Below are 17,908 nucleotides of genomic sequence, written 5' to 3'. Positions count from 1 at the left end.
GGACATTCTACTAATATGTGTGCAGCATCTGATATTTATCCGTACCCTTGGCAATAGACAGACAACCGTCCATCCAATCCACTCGTCGTAGATAAAATGAGCCACGAAGAAGATGCGTCGAATGGAAAGCTGTAAAAATTTTAACGCAAATGCTACTGTCGAAATATCACAGGAGACGAAATAATCAATGAGCCAGCACAGGAGCCAAAATTGGAACATGTCGTTTGAAATGTGATGATTTAAAACACAACGACGAACACCTGATTGACAAAGAATACTAGGACTCGTTTGTATTTATAGCAAGGGGTTTTGGAATTGTAACAAGGACATTCTTATAGGTAATCAAATATGAAATTGATTAGTCGAGAACACTTAAGTAACTGTTGTTGATGTTATTGATAAAGTTTTTTTCAACCTGTTGACGCGCGTGCGCCAATGCAAGGAATTTCTTTCACAATGAGTGCACCACTCAGTTCGTATGTTTAACTTCACTAGTAATGTATATAAATAACTTAAATCTCCTAGTCGTCTACTAAGTCCTAATATGTTTTGCTCTGATTTCTTCATAGAATATTTCTCAAACGTAATATATTACAATAACATTCTCGGTTCAACTGCTGCCGGTTTCGTTCGCCTCTCAAATTCCCGTCATTTGTAAGAGTAGTTTTATCATATCGCTGATACGTGTACATTCGCAACCTTGTCACTTTTCGGTTCTTGAATTGCTCTTGAATGTTTTGCCAGGCGAAGGGAGATTCTCCGCTGGCATATGTTTCGACCTACTGAAACTTGAACATTAAATTGCCCTAAAGATATATGTATCTTCTTCTTTTTTTCGACAAAGTTCAGTTGTGTATAAGTTTTTGTGACTTTAACGTGTGTTGTTCAAACAATAGAACGAATGTTTCACAAAATCGGCTACAATTTTAGGAAACACTTGTCCAACCATTTCGAAAATCGTATAATTTAGCGTAAACTTCGATGGTACCTAGCGTAGAGCTACAGAAGAATGATTCGATCCTAAGACTCGCTAATCGTGTAATATTTTTGTGTTAGTTCAATATATTCGATGGTGGATTCAGTTGTATTTTTTTGTTTGTAAAGATGCTTTGTATTTTGTTTTACTTTAGTCCCATAACATTATTTTTGGCAAATTTTCCAATGTTTTGTATGCTTTTCCTTGTAGTTAGAAATCGATTGTTTTCAGTGCTAGGTTCTTATTACGATTGCGGCAACAAAATGCAGGCAGGAAACTGGACTGGTCATATGCGGAGCGTTTGGATATATGGGAGTGTAGGTTCCGGGAATCGAAAACTCGCTGTTCTCTGTTTATTCATCCAAGTTTTGAAACTGTATTAATCGTAAATGCAGCTTAGCTTATACATGCTCTGAATTTTTGATTCTATCATTTTTGTATATTCTACACTTTAAGGTCATAAATCTACATTTCAACAAACGTGACTATGTTCATCTCCTTCGATCTCCACACGGGATCCGTCCTGAAAAAACCACAATTTGCTTTCGCGTAAACGCTTCAGTCAGTACCGCCCTAGCTTACGGACAAACCTATAGGTGTATGTACTTATATGTGTGAGCATAATTGTTGCTTAAAAATTGCCTTCGACTTTCACTCAAGACTCGATCTTTACATTTCGCAAACCTCTCAAACGTACGGAACAGATTAAAAGCTAATTTGGTAAAAATATAAACATTCGATAGTTTGAAGTATCCCATTTGTCATGACATCGTTTGATATAATGATCATTTAGCATAAAACCAATAATATAACTTTCATTTTAATTAGAGCTGCTACCAAAGTTATATCTTAGCAGCGTTCTGATAAATGATCCTTTCCAATGGCTGTGAGACCAATTACTTCTATACGAAGTGGCATTATGCCAAACGACTTTTCGTCAAATGAGATACTCGCATATCGATATTTCAAAATAACCTTTGAACAACACAAGACATGCAAGTCTCATTTGTTCATCTTCCACAAATCCCACTTTTATGAACTATTTTAACAAAATCTTACACAACATCTAAATAAAATTTTAAACAGCTGATTTTGAAAGAATCGATCATGAAAATCGAACTAACTATCTGGGACGCTCCTTCAGCATTCAGTTCAAATACTTTTGAAATAAGGCAGACAAGGCTTTGTAAAATTTATTTCTCCTTTGAAAAGAAAATTACTCTACAACTCTACATCTCTATACAACTCTACGCCAAATAGTCCTCAACCCGGAAAGGACACTTTTGAGTGTTCCCGTGGTAAATTTGAAATAAATGTAACACCAACACTCACCCACCTCGACGTACATACATTCAAATCGTTCCGGCATTGAGTTACGGCTTCCCGGCGACTGCTGGCGGTAATGCATCTCCCTACTTGCGGGTAGTTTCCGTATGTAGTCCGTGACTCCCGAAGCTTGTTTACGTCGCTATCGCTTCGACGTAATTTGCCGGGTACAAACCGACTCGGCCGTCCTTGCGGCCCTTGCACCAACCCTGTTCGTCTTCATCCTCGAGCTTTTCGAATACGTCACCTGGAAGCGGAAGAGGAGAAAATTGCAAGTTACCATTTTCATATGCATCGATCTTTAGTGGTACAATTAAAAACAAAGTTGGCGAAAAAGTCTGCTTTCTCATTATTATAAATCGGGCGATACGAAGGGACCCAAGCTAGATATTCCCTTACGCGAGATGGTAACGCACGGTACGAAACAAAATGGCCTCAAACTATCGACTGGCATCGTACGCAAAACTCCACAAGAACTTATTTTCTTTCCAACACTCAATCGCGTGCAGATTATAGCTTTTCATCATCGATGATTTGGCGTTAATCAGACAGACGAATACACTACGCATTCTCTGTTAGAATTGATACAATGCTGTACAACCTTGGCAAATTATGTATATTAGTGAGTAGGTACCTAATAGTTTGTTGTAGTTCTAACAGTAATGCGTTTTTTTACAGAATCGTCAGAACATAATCCTCAACCGTTGATCAAGTTTCTATTATCAATACATACCCATTTTGAATGTCAGTTCATCACTTTCCGCACCTTCGTAGTCGTACAGGGCCTTAACCGGAACGCCAGGTTCACCGTTGTCCACCAGAATGTTATCCGCCCCATCGCCTTCATCCCACTCTTCTTCCTCGTCAAACGGATTCTGTGAATCGTTGGCCTTTCCGTTGGTACCATTCCTGAAAAACAAAGTCACTTTGTACCAAAAAACGCCAAAAATCATAAGTGTCCAGCGACTTACGTTACAACGGCTGTCCCACCTCCAACTGTACGTGCAGGCGAGGTCCTCGGTGGAGTCGTCGCCGTATCGCTGCTGTTCTTCATTGAGGCGCTCTCCGACTTGGGCGATTCCTGACTAGGCGTGGTGGCCCTCTGGGCATTGCCGTTGTTGGCATTGCTATTCGAATTGCTAATACTGAGCGACGCCGAAGTTCGGTTTATACTGTTCTTGGTATTGTTGCTGGCCGGTGGAGGATATTCCTGTTGGCAAGTGTTCCGCACAATGGCAATCGAAGCAAAATACAAGGATTAGTACATAATTAAGTTTGGTTCGTTCAAAGTGCGATCTAGCATTTTACGGCTTCTACTGAACAATGGCATTTATCTACTTGTACAACGACATACGACACTACACTACGTCACAATCTACAGTAAAAGGACATCCCACATAACCAGTAAGCACTAGGTGTGTCATACTTTAACTTAATGGAAATATAATGCAAATATAGAGCTGACGTATATCTTATAAGCATTTTATCAACATTAACTGATCACATAGACGCATTTAGTGCTTATTAATTACTTGGGATTCACCTAGCATCTACTTCAGATGCCTAGAAGCAAGTGACACACGAAAAGTGACTTCACAAGCGATATTAGATAAAACGGGATACTACCAGGAATGACGTAAAAGCATGCAAATGGGATTTGTGGCGTAACCTTATTTGATGATAAAAATCCTTACCAAAAGAACTAATCTACTCTTACTAACGAGTCATACACTTCAACCAATAGACTACGGAAAATCAACATAGTATTCTACTCTATTGTTCCTTAATCGAAAACAAGTCAAGTTTCTAAAACAAAACAAAAAAAAACTAACGAAAGAAAATGGTGCCTGCATTGTTCTAATGTTCTGTGCAAAATGTACATCGTGAAACAAAAAGAAAAAAATAGAAAAATGAAAGAAAAAACTGAAATTACATGCAAATCTTCGGCAACGGGTCGCTGATGAATGAGCGTTATCGGCGCAGCGGGCAAAGCTTCTTTCGACTTGATTCCCTTGGCAATGTCGCGGAATTCTTCCGTGTACTCCTGCAAGTATAGATGGGCGGTTGGCGTTTTTTTTTTTTGTTGGCGTGATTCGTATACCATTCATTACACAGTGATCAACAATTTTGTCTTAGTTATAATTTGGAAAATTTGGAATGTGTTTTTTTTACAATTGCAATATTTCGATTAAAGATTTACGTTTTGAAGCGGTTTCAGAGGCAGTAGAAAAGTTTCATTGCTATAGCAGCGGATTTCTGAAGCATATGAGTGTGTTAGTAAGCTTGTTTGTTGATTTGCAAAGGTTACAGATCGTTTCGTGGATATGACATTCTGTTTTATTGTGGCGGTTTACAGTTTCTGAAATTTTGTAGCATTATATTTTACATGTTCGTCGAAGACAACACGATTTTTTTTTCCTAAAATACTTCTTTGTCATACATTGAGAAACCCCATAGAAATCATATAATTTTAATTGGTACCTGTATACGTTGAAGGATTTGAATGAGAATCCCTGGAGAAATTCCTGCAACAATTTCAGAAGGTATCTTTCAATAAATCTGTGGAGAATTCCTTGAGCAAAGAAGTTTAGATGAATTTTAATACTTTCAAAATAATTCAGGAATACCATTAGTTGTACTCAGAATTCTGAACTCCAAGCCAAAAAAGTATCTAAATTATTTGTAAAATCACAAGTACTGGATCTATTAGCTTCTTCCTGAAATTTTCCTTAATTTGCAGAATTTTCATATTTTTCTTTAATTTCCCCATGATGTTCACAAACTCTTATCTAAATGTCTTCTCAGAACTCCAAGATTTTTCTGAAATCTTCCGTGAAACATACAACATCTTCACAAACCATTCAGTTTTCTGCTTCGAAGTTTTCGCAGCCCAAGTGAAATTTTAAGTTTTATGGTAATCTGTCTACAAGCTGTTGTTACAATCAAATCACTAAAACTTATTCTAAATCAAACATGTGGCATAATATTTCAGTTTCATCAATTGACCAACATATTCTACAGTTGCCCTTCTAATTGTGATTCTGAAGTTGTAATTTTATCTTAAAATCAGTTGAAACCCCGCTTTGTTCCTTCAATGCCCCAAAAAGGACAAGGGAATAGATGCAAGTACTTATTTGCGTAACCATTGTCGGACTCGAGTAAATAGATAACCACAAGTACAATTTCTAAATGTTTAGGCTAAAAAGATTCGAGAAAGTGCTTGGAATCATCGCAAAGCCGAAATAAAAGTGTTGTGGTTTCATGACGGTTCTGAAAACCACTCCAAGTCAAATTGGGCTTGTTGTTTGAGAACTTTACATCAGTGGTATTCTACACGGTACATGAGCTAAAATGATTCTGGTTAAAACACTGGTAAAAATCCAAACAAATGAATCATTCCAATTAAAAAACTCAACACTATTCAAACATTCAAATGTGATGTTGAACTGTTCGTGATTCTTTCGCATCACACAAAACCATGCCACAGAAGAAAACGATTAGAAAATAAAACAGAAATATCACTTCAAGGATACAGGGATTCCGCAGGGAAACGTTAGAAGAGGCATCTTAAAACGTTAGAATCAGCATGCGAAAGCGCGTAAATATATAAAACAACAACTGCCAACTTACCACGAACGTCGGCCAACTCATACCCATATTGACACCGTGATTGTTCGACCACCACTTCAGGTCCTTCAGGTGGTCGGCATTGTTCACGGTGTGGTGGAACTCCTTGTAGATCTGCGGTAAGCTCGGATCCTCCGAGATGTTCAAACACTTGTGTATCGAAAATAGCACATTCTTGAAGAAGCGTAACCTGGTCTCTTCCATCTCTTGGCACTTGATAAACACCGACGTCATGTCCTCGATGTAGACGGGGTTGTATTTGTTGATTTCCTGCAGGGCTTGCTCGTACCTTTCCCGGCACTTGCTCACCTCGTCCTTGGTGCGTGCCGTTCGGTCCTGCATCTTTTTCAGCTGAAATTTGCGGAAAAGAATGTAAGAAAACGTTAGTGTCGCCACGTTGACCTCAATCGGCGGGGCTAATCCCATTTAACCTGATCATTGGATAGTGACGAATCGCTGGAGGCATTCCGTTCCTGATTGGCTGCGGACCGCTCCGTCTTACAGGCCGCGTGGTAGTCGGCTTTGCACTTTTCCACCTTCGTCAGGTGCTTCGCCCAGGGTTTCTGTGCCTTTTTGAACTGGTCTTCCATTTCCTTTCGCTCCTTAATGTGCATCATCGTCTGGAGAGGGATTACATAGAAGACGTATTAATCTAACTTTATACGTTCGTTAATTGGATTAGAGGGGTGGGAAATGCCTTTACCTTGTGGTAATTATCCTTCTGCCATACTTTGATTTGATGCATCACGTCGGTACAGAGGTTATCCTTAACTTTTAGGTGTAGATCGGAAAGCCGGTCCGCTTCGGTGAGGATTCCTTTCCACGCGGCTTCCGTTGTGCCATACTCTGGACCTGTGGGGGAACGGTTTGAAGAAATTACATTAAAGTGAATAGGTACCATCAATACGGTAGATGGGGAGGCGAGGGTCGTATGCAAACCTAATTAAATAAGTGCGGTTTAGGGTAACGAGGTTTGAATTGCAAACTTTTGACAAGGCCCGCAATGATTATTGCGGTATTTCCGAAATTAACCAAAAAAATAACACTGGTAACTCAATAAATCAAATCAATTAAAAACACCACTGCTTGCACGATCCATATAGCGAACTGGGAGTCGTGGGTTCAATTCCCACCCGAGCACGTTGATTGTTTTCGCATTTTCAATTAAAATTTGTCAATAAAACATGTGTTTATTTTATTTATTGTAAATCAGATTTGTACTTTTAACTCCATTCTCTAATACTTATCCTTTGATCCTTTCTCATTGTCAGTTATCCCTTGTTTATGGGTTTTTTCTGTGTATTTACATGGATGCCATGTCAAAATATTTCAATATGTAGTTTCCACTGAAGTGCCCTGTTCACGCATATTTGTAATCAGAAACGATAAGTTCGGATTAGATCAAACAGACTGCAATACATCCGTAACGCAATTCTGGACGAACATTTGAAAAGGGCCTATCTGCTTTTTGTAAACAAACATGTTTCTGTCTCTGTAGGGCCCATCTGCATCCACCCACGCACATCAACACCCTTAACAGAAAGCTTGAAGAACACTCTTTCTGATAAGGGTGTTGATGTGCGTGGGTGGATGCAGATGGGCCCTACAGAGACAGAAACATGTTTGTTTACAAAAAGCAGATAGGCCCTTTTCAAATGTTTGTCCAGAATTGCACTCAATTGAGTTGCACTCACGCTCTCGCAATACTTGTAGCGTTTTCCGCCAAATTGCACACAATGCAGAATTATCTTCCAGTGAAAGGTGATCGACCTTATCACAATAGTCTTCAGGAATCAGTTGTGGACAATTTACTGTAATCCTATATAAGACATAATCGTGCTTTAGTATAGTTAACAACCGTTTAGCAATTAACCAGAACCCTGTCTCAGTTCGTTTGAATTACAAAGTATCATTGAAGCTAAGTGTCCAATAAATCCAGTCATAATCCAAAAAATAAGTGTATCAACGGTAAACGTCGATTATGATCGTTCAGTGTTCGCCATATTCAGACTACCACAGACACTCATCTCATACCTATATGCCAGAACATGCCCCATACAATGGATACGTTTGTGTGTACTGTCGAAAAAAAAAAAACACAAACCCAGTGCTTGAAATCGAGTGAATATGAAGGATACGATCAGCCATCAGCGCCAACCATCACTACGAACGAACACGCACAGGGAGCAAAGAGAAACCGAACCAACCGCGACCACTATTTCTCATCGCACAGTGTTCGAAATCGATGATTTTGCGATCAAAATTAAATAACTTTTTTTAGGTTGGTTCTAGAGAATTGGCGAGAACAATGCTCAAAAACGACACGAATGCACCTTTGGCGTAAAGTGTCGCTAATTTAAGTAAATAAATAAATAAATAAATCATGCTCAAAAACGTTGTAAAATATTGCCGGAAGAAACACAGTGCAGTAAAAATTACTGTGGGCTTCTTAATTATTTTTTTTAAATTTATTTTTCTTGTATTACAGGCAAAATAATTAGTTTTTGTCATGTATTTAAACCACCTTTCCCACTATTGTCCACGAGGTTTTCCACCCCCAAGTGATAGTAAAAAGTCTAATCTTTCAACTACCGATTGAGCCATCTGCGCCATTTTGCGCCGGAAATAGTTACTTAAGGTGAAAGTACACCTTAAAATATGACAAATTTGCCTATAACTTTTTTGTTTTAAGATATAATGACTTGATATCTTTGGAAGAAATGTGTATTTTGACGTCCTGAACAAGTTTGTAGAAGGTCACAAAACTGTAGGATTTTATCTGTTGAAGCTACACTGAAAAAACTAGTTTTAGGGGTACTTCGCACAAAACGCTCCATATCTCGAAAACCGTAAGAGATAGAGATTGGACGTGTTCTACGATTTTTGTTCTCTTATCATGGGCTACAACTTTGCCGAAGACGTCAAACCTCTAAAAAAATATTTCGAAAAAATAAAATTTTTATCTCACTTCTAGGGGGATTAATCATTTTTTACATTTTATCAAAAGACGCCTTTCAGCATGCCGAAAAACTTTGTAGAACACGCCAATTCTCTAGAACCAACCTAAAAAAAGTTATTTAATTTTGATCGCAAAATCATCGATTTCGAACACTGTGCATCGGTCGGTTGGCTGGTGAAGCATATTGACTGGTAACGATTATTTCTCACATGCTGCGGTGAGGCTGAAGATGCGTAAATTATTCAGTGAATTTATTTTTTGCTCAAAACTTGTAAAAACAATCATTTTGTCCATAAGAGAATGATGGACGTGACTATTATAATAGATTTAATTCGAGTTTATGTCATTTGCACTGTAAAAACGAGATAAAAATCAAGTATATTCATAGTATACACCGGCGAAGAGAGAGATTCAGAGAGCCGCACGGCGCTGAATCGTCGTTCTTCACTCTCACTCATATTTTTTATTGCACCCGCTCCCACTTGCTTCTGAAGCATGTTAGCCAATGAAGGCATATTGCTACCGCTTTGGGTTGAAAAGCGCTGGTCAAAGAAGAGCAAATTTTGATTCGTCTGGGGTAAAACGCTTCAATTTTCAAGCGCTGCACAAACCTCAACGAAACAGACGCAATGTGTTCCAGTCTGGAAAAATCCGTTTCCGAATTCATCACGAAAAAGTCATGGAGTCATAATACATGTCAGCTCATGATATCCTGAGTACGAGTCATAATATCATGACGGTAATGACAATTGCATAAATATTGTTTATCCGTTTCATGCAAAAAGTCATGGTGTGCAAGGTTAAAGAGAAGAATGTGTTTGCCTACGGGAGACAGAGCGAGAACAAGATGTCGTACAAGAGCAGCCTACCAGTCAATGGACACAACTCGTAGTCGCGAACGCAGAGCAGAAACAGCAGCAATAGCAAGGCCATATTGTGCACCTACCAAGGTTGCTGTGGCTGATCGAGGTTAGTCATGTTATAAAATGGCGAACCCCCGACGAAAGCGGATCATATGTGGATGAGGGAGTTGAATATGTACGTAATTCGCTGCTAATGTGTCTGCACGATGATGAAGACGGACATGTCTTGTAGATCGCAGGAATACTGGACATGTTCAACGAGAGATTTCCTAGCTTTGCAAACCAACTTGACTTGAACAAGTTGTACAAGCAATAATATGTCTCATAATATACTCATCGCAGCTGAAGTGGAACACATCAAGCTCAAAGATAATTGGGGGAGGAGTGGACAGAATCGAGCGATACGTCGAAAGAGAGTTCTGTTGGCTGGATGCATCGAAAGTAAGTGACTCGACTGCACCCACATCTTCTGGATCACCAGCGGATATGAAACGACAGCAACTACCTAAGAGATAAACTAGCGCTCCATATGGCCACAGTAGTCACGCAGATCCGTGACATCCCATGCCCTGGTATCGAATACCAAAACAACGGAATGCCTATCAACTAACAAGTGCAGTAAGCATCTAAACCAGAATATTTGCTACAGTACTTGAAAGTCGTATTGAACCACGAGGGACTACAGTTTACTTAGTATTCAGCTGCGGTGGCTGTTGTCAACATAATGGGATTGCGGACGCGCCTACAAAGAGATGGTGAGGGTCACATACGCCCCAGTACACAAAAACCCGCATGGATTCGACGTTTGCAGAACCAGATCGCCGAATTGCGGTTCAGTGTTTAACAGAGCACAAACAGAGGAATTGATCAACAAGGCTAGTTCTTCATGTTGCTGAATTTGTGAACCTCACCGAACTCTTCGAGATCTTCGATAAAAAACTGGAAAAGGCATAGCAATTACCCATACCTTCTTCTTAGATGCCTTGAATCTGTTTGCTAAATCAGTACAAAGGCTGCATCAATTGTTGCAGCTTGTGACGGTATTTTTTTAGCAATGACATCTGGATGGTGTTTGGAATCGACAAATGTCGGTCAATCCATCTTTGCCAGCTGTTTTCACTTCAACGATCCGGAAGTGACGCGGTATAGGCTTCCAGCAACTTAGAGTAATTTGCCATACAACGATAAAGAAGAAGCTTCAGGATAAATTCTTGCTTCATGTCAACTGTGTCCTGAGGAGCTTTCTGTCAGCCGACAACAAGGCGAGGCCGATCAACACGTTTGCTGTACCCCTGTTAACCTACAGCTTCAAGGTGGTTAATTGGGCGAAGACTGACCACGAGGCGTTAAAAAAAACAGTACGACTGGCGTTCATTAAGCATCAAATACGTCACCCAAAGACGTCCATTGAGAGAGTCACTCTGCCACGCGCAGTAGGGGGAAGAGACGTCACCGACATCCGTGCAGATCTCCCCAGATCCAGAAGCTAGAGACATAGTTCGTGTAGAAAGCCAGAACCGTCACAAGATGTAACGTACTACTGTACGTGAAGCTAACCACAGACAGCGCCCTGCATCTGGCGTAGGAAGATTACCAGCTGAACTGCGACATGAAGACCGTCGACGAGATAATCGTAACGTGGAGCAGAAGAAATTCCATAGACGCACCTCCCATCAACAGGAGCTCGAGCAGCACTATGCGATCAACCAACATTGCCATTTGGTTGAAATTCGCATCACTCGTCGTGCATTGGGGTCATTATGACCCCTAAACGTGCACTAGGTCAGCGAGGTGAGCGCAAGCTAATGCACGAAAAAGGTTGCACTCTACTACAATTGGGTTGTTTAGTGAAAAAAATATTCCTATTTTCTATAGCCTAATTGAAAGAGCTCATTTTACTGAGTATAACGTGAATTTATTAGATTCCAATACCTTTGTTTTGATGGTAAAATTAACAAAAGAGTTTCAATTTTCGTGGATAGAATGACCAGGGTGCCCAGTGAATTTCAGATTTTGATTTCCCGGTTTTCTCCCGGTTTTTTCCCGAAATTTTCAATTTTTTCCCGGTTTTACTTGTTTGTTTACTTGTGTTGAATAAAATAATCCCTATCGGTTCAGGAGCTGTTCCAGGATAAATTTCAGAACTAACATATGTTTGAATTTTCAATTAAACTCCTGGGTGAACTTCAATAGATTCTTTTGGGTAAAATTCAGAAATAATCTCTTAAGAATTTTAATTCCTGATGACATTTTTTTGCAATGCCAATGAAACATAGGTTTCTGTAAAAACTGTACATGTACATTTTTGCAACTGTAAAGTACTTTCACATTTCTTCTCATTTTAAGTTTGAACGTCAAAACATCATTTCCACTAGAATTGATACAGTATGCCTGATACTTGTGTTAAAATTTTGAAGATGTTTCATATCAACTTAATTTAAACAACATGTTCAGATTCAGCCATTTTTGGCACACAGGCTTCTTTGAAAAATATTCAAACTTTTGATGGAAAGCAATTATATTACAGAATTTCTTGCATGAATCGCCCAGGAAACCGTTTTTCTTCTCAGTACGCAGTTGCGAAGGAATGACAATTCAAATGGCTGTCACTGTGGAATTTTTATTCCAGGAATCTAATCTAATCTAATCTAATCTCACACTAACGCAGCCATTACTTGAATGCATCCTGGAAAATGAAGACTTTTCAAGTCTATCATTTTTCTTGTCTAACGGCCAGGCCAACTGCGCAGCATGTACCGCAGAGAAGATTTCAAGGGATAGAAAGATTTCAACATAGCCAATATTTGAAAACATTCTACACCTTGAAATCGAGGGGAAAGATGGAAGCGTGGACCTCCCGTACCAAACGCTTCCAGATAACGATATAGATATTTAAACATGTTCGCATGTATTAATATGGTGATGTATACGGTGATTTGCTAAAATATTGATTAGTGCGCCAGGAATGGTGGTAAGATTCTTCACTGAAAAGAGAATAAAGGATTAAGTAATATATACTAAAATAGGCATAAGTGATACGCTCGTTACAGTTACTATTTTTTAAAACATGGTATTATTATACATTATATATTATATATTATACAATAAAGGTTTATTAGCAGTTAAAAACAAAACATAAATTAAAACATAACCATTACAAAAATACATCAAATTTTAATCTGGTATGCTACCACTTTAGGCAAAAAAATAGCCAGATTAAAATTTGATGCAATGTGGTAGATCTTACACCGTAACGCACCGTTCTAAGGTGATCTACCCACGTTACGGGAAGTGGAATTTTTATTCCAGGAATTGGTCTAAAACTTTCTTGAGCGATTCCTTTTGAACACGAAACTGGCCCTATTGCTGAATTCCTTTGAGCAATCGTTAATTCCTTTTAACAATTTTACATTTTTTTTTTCAGAAAGCCTATAGGCTTTATTGTTTTGTGTTCGTCTCTCATGTTCCATATAATAACATTATTTGTTTTAGTAACACTTGCCAAAAAAACTGCTTAAAATTACGTTGGCCAAGTAAAAATACTGATTCTAGGTTTCAGTTTAGTTGTACATAACTGTTGTTAAAATTTAGCCAACGACAACGTCCTATTTACTCCATTTAGTCTGTCTTTCATCAATTCCTCGTTGCTGTTGTTAAAATTCATTTCCCACCATTTCAATTTGATGTAGGCAAGTGAAAAGAAACATGTGAGTGCCCTTGTTAGTTTTTGTAGCATTATTGTATTTTGGTGACATCGATACAAGACTAATTCAGAGGAAGATTGCCCTTTACTAAAGTTTACTGAAACTCTTTACATTATTATGCAGGAATTATAAATTATTGTTTCTTCTTGATTTGCTGAAAACTAAGAATAAAAACAGTTATAACTTTTAAAATGACTTAACAGATCGACTTCAGCAACCGATATTATGATTTTAAAATTCTCAACATCGTACAATTAACTATTTTTGGCTACGCAGTTTGTTCATTTTATGACTGCGTAGCCAAAAATAGTTAATTCTCAACATCTAAATATAACGCAAGTCGTATTTTCAATAAAATATATCGAAATATTGCAACTTCTGTTAAACAAGCAACAAGCTTGGCATTACAGATTATTTTCATGGATGATAAAAAAGTGATTAATAATGAAAAATAATAGAGCAGTATGGAATTATTCCTGGAAATGCAAAATTTTCCCGGTGGCAATCTGAATTCCCGTATATTTCCTGGTTTTTTCCCGGTGATTCCGAATTCCCGGCTTTTTCCCGGTTCTCCCGGTTTTCCCGGTTCGCTGGCCACCCTGAATGACAGTTCAATCGGTAAAATGACAGTTCGACCCGAACAAAAAATTTTCCCCATACAAACTTAAAATTCATTTTAAAAATAGTTTAAAGACTCCAAAAATTATGAAATTTTGGATTTCGACTGATTTTTGGGCGGAGAATCCGATTATGAAATAATCCGGATACCCCTAAAGAACCCAATTCCCGTTTATGATCTCAGTGAGTAGGTTATGCATTTGACCTATTCCGAATGTCGCGGTCAGCAAGATCCGCCGGGAAAGCACCCTAGTCATATTCAGTATGCATAACAATCTCAAATGCGTCATCGCAGAAATATAATCCAGAGACGTCCAGTGCTATCCACACTCTTATACAATACACTTCATACGCGCTCAATACAGCACGGCCGGATGATGGGGAAAATGATAAATTACAATCATTCGGACAAACCAATGAAGCGCATAGTTGCTTCGCTCAATCCAGCCAGCCTCACCACACCACACTTGCGCGCCATGCCGGTCAAGTCAACTGGTCCCGATATTTATACGGACGTGTCAGTGCAAATGTTACAGTTGAGTAGTGTTGCGATGGCTCTCGTTGCTTGCAGTTTACAAATTGCGATCTATTTATAAACGATGTGACTGGATATTTATCATCTGAGCCGGCCCACATCTGGTGGCACACAATAAACATCTAGGGGGTTCTGGGGTAATACGCACCACTTAAGGAAGATGCGTCCAAATGCATATAAAAAGGCAATAATTTATTGGTTTAATGCATGCATTCATTGCATATACTTTCATTCTAAGAGAAACCAAACAAAATTTCAGCCTTAATACAGTTCAGCTCTTGAAAATAACGTTTTTTTGTAAAGACTAACATTACGGCTTCGTATGTTTATGCGGGGCAGTATGCACCCTTGCTCGGGGTAAAATGCACTACAACAATGGGGCAGGATGCACTCAAACAAAGAGGCAAGACGCACCACAACATTGAGGCAAGATGCACCGTCGAGTTTAGAAATCTTTTTACTTCTTAGACAAAATGCATGTTTTATAAGGTATTAAGACAAACAACCCAAGTAACAATTCGGAACCATTAATAAGCATGCCAGTTTAATAAACATTCTACAAAAGCGCCGATAGTTGAACAAGAGCATATGTTGATCAAAGTGACGAACAAACATTACAAACGGTTAAAATAGAACTTTTGTTCATCATATAGATGTTAATTTAATAACTAGTCGAACAAAAGTTTAAAGAAAGTTGTTTAGAAGTTACCGTCAATAGCATAATAATGTTGTAACTATGTTAGAAGAGAAGCTGCTTCTAACTCATTAGATGTCGTTGTTCCACATATGATTCTCAGTGGAACAAGTAGCTTAAGTATAGTTTAATACTACTTGCTTAGTCATTTTATTCAGTTGCTGATTAGTAGCGTAATAGTATCACTTCATTGTCATTGTTCGCCATGTTCACAATTGTAAATTTGATCGCTGTTTTTAAGCCCGCACTGGATCAAACATTAACGAAGAGAGTTGCAGCAACAAATAATTATATACCGAACACTCTTAAAAACATCACAACTTACCTTTAAAACTACAATAATGATCGATAACGAAACCACAGAGCTTCAAAAACGGCAGCGGCCCCTATAACTACCATCGACAGAAAGTTCCCCAGCGGCTCGTTTCTTCTCCATGACACGACACGGATTGAATATTGTTTTCATCAGCCTCTAGATACACATAAGGCCTGATACTTTTCACTGAAATCACTGGAAATCACACATTTCTACTCCCGATACGAAATTTGTTAAAACTATTTGTACACAGCTCAGTACTGGGTGTGCGAAATGGTTAAAAAGTGTTTGACAGCTGGTAATTTTGCAAAACAACAACATTAGCTACACACAGCTACTGTTAAGCTCCAGTAGCACTGCAGATGAACAAAGCTTGCTAAAAGGTTAATCAGCATGAACAAACGTTGCGGTAATGATTATTCAAACATTGATCAGCTTTAATGTTGATCTAGACAATTAGTCGAATAATATTACTCAAGCGATGTTTATTCAACGCATGAAATTAAACGTCGTCGACTTAATATTTAAATACTGCTTTTTTTTCAAATCTTGTATCCCGGATTGGAGCAGAGCAGATGCAGACGATAGTGAAGCAGTAGGTCCCGAGTTCGAGTCTTGTCAATGTTGAAAATTTTCCATAAACATGTCATTAAAATGCACAGCTGTAGGTAATTTAAAGTTGTTTCAAGTTTAATATATGTGAAAAAATGTAAAATGGCAATTTATTTTTGCCAATTAATTGGTATATGTAGTAATATTGAAGAAACGTTTAACATACATGTTTGCATCATTTGTTCTATCAAATCTATAAATAGACATGATATTCATGTTTTGATTGTATTGTGATGGAATAATTGTTGTAGAAAGCTTGTTTTATGAACCTAGCAGCTAATTGGTAAAAATGGTTTCCATAATCTTTATTAGACGATTATACAAAAAAGCATCATACAACTTGGTTTAATCAACGTTGAAGAAAAGCTTCTTATATTTTTGTAAATAGCTGATGGTTTCGACGTTGAACGACAGTTGCATAACCAAGGAACAATAATTGAAAAAACATGCATTTCTCAATTCTTATACAACGGTCGTTGTTGAACAGATTCTCCATTTCTGGGCTAACAAGAGTTGAACAAAAGTTTCAGTTCCAGTAAACCAAATATTATTCGACATATGGTTTAATAACAATGGTTTGAGAAACCTTTCTTCAATTAATAATTGTTTCTTGGGAATAGCTCAATTTTGTTTGCGATTACTTACAGAGCACTCATAGATATGATTACAGCTTGTTTTCTATAGGTGCGTTTTGCCCCAACCAATGGAGTGCATATTGCCCCAATCAATAGCAAAAAATTAAATAGTTTAAAACATATAATTTACGTAGATTACTGTTTAAGTTATTTTCCCTATGCTTAGCATTGCCCTCAATGAACTGAATAAACACAACAGCATTAAATGTTTGGTCGATTTTCATCATCAAATCATTCGACAAACGATCGGGAAAATTACATCAGAATCGTGCTTTTCAATTTTATTCATTTTTCTCACTAATTACGTAACGCAGATATGTAAAATTTTCCAGATGCTTAAGACGTTCTATTAGACTGATAAGGTTTCAAAGCTCTAAAACCGATAATCCCTGAAAAACAAAGGGGGTGCGTTTTGCCTCGACAGTGCGTATTACCCCAGATGCCCCTACATACCATCGTTGAGGGTTTGTTTACCTTTAGTCTCAGATAGGGCACTGTTACAGATTGTAGGTTTCCGCTGTACTTACTGTTGATCCCAGGCGGCGGCCATCTCTCGAGTACATTGTAGCTCATTCAATCGATCATCAAAGTTCAGTGTCTACCGAAGCGGTGATAACCGTCCGTTAACGTATATTCTATGTGATGTGTGTAGTGTTATACCTTTGATACCACCTGATTGTTTTTACTCGGGGTAAATTACGGTGATGACATCACCCTTAGCACGTGACTCGTCAATAGCTTCGCGCGCGCAGTTCGGAATAATCCTCATGAACATTTTTGAACAATTAGACACCTCACGTCGATTGATTGATTCCAGGGCTGGATCTGGAGAAGGCTCAATATTTTTGATCGGGAGTTTAACCTTCTATGTAACGTTACATATCGTTGGTAGTAGTATACTAGCTTTCGCAGCATTACAACGAAATTCGTTAAGCCGCTGCATACAGTTTGGATTAATGCTTTTGAACAGTTTCAACAATTACATACTAACCTCATGCTGATGGGTCAGCGACGTTGACCCAAACAAAGTCTCTGTACGTTCT

At 38.4% G+C, this 17,908-nt stretch overlaps 1 protein-coding gene across 3 annotated transcripts in view; it reads right to left on the bottom strand.

The window, feature by feature from the left end:
• Positions 1-477: 477 nt before the first annotated feature.
• LOC109432531 (protein kinase C and casein kinase II substrate protein 3) overlaps positions 478-17,908 on the bottom strand; it is a 104,911-nt gene continuing 87,480 nt past the window's right edge. For 2 of the 3 annotated variants that reach the window (XM_062849592.1, XM_062849591.1), the window contains 7 exons: positions 6,633-6,781; positions 6,361-6,549; positions 5,933-6,280; positions 4,236-4,346; positions 3,274-3,512; positions 3,036-3,211; positions 478-2,549 (listed from right to left, as the gene is read on the bottom strand). In XM_062849592.1, the coding sequence (XP_062705576.1) occupies positions 2,437-2,549; positions 3,036-3,211; positions 3,274-3,512; positions 4,236-4,346; positions 5,933-6,280; positions 6,361-6,549; positions 6,633-6,781 (1,325 nt within the window). In that variant the 3' untranslated portion in view covers positions 478-2,436. The remainder of the gene's footprint in view (positions 2,550-3,035; positions 3,212-3,273; positions 3,513-4,235; positions 4,347-5,932; positions 6,281-6,360; positions 6,550-6,632; positions 6,782-17,908) is intronic. The other variant, XM_062849593.1, reaches the window with a different exon arrangement.

Source organism: Aedes albopictus, chromosome 2 (genome assembly GCF_035046485.1).
Source record: "Aedes albopictus strain Foshan chromosome 2, AalbF5, whole genome shotgun sequence".
Taxonomy (NCBI): Eukaryota; Metazoa; Arthropoda; class Insecta; order Diptera; family Culicidae; genus Aedes; species Aedes albopictus.
The sequence above is the reverse complement of the archived record's forward strand: the minus strand, read 5'-3'. Positions and strand labels throughout refer to the sequence as shown.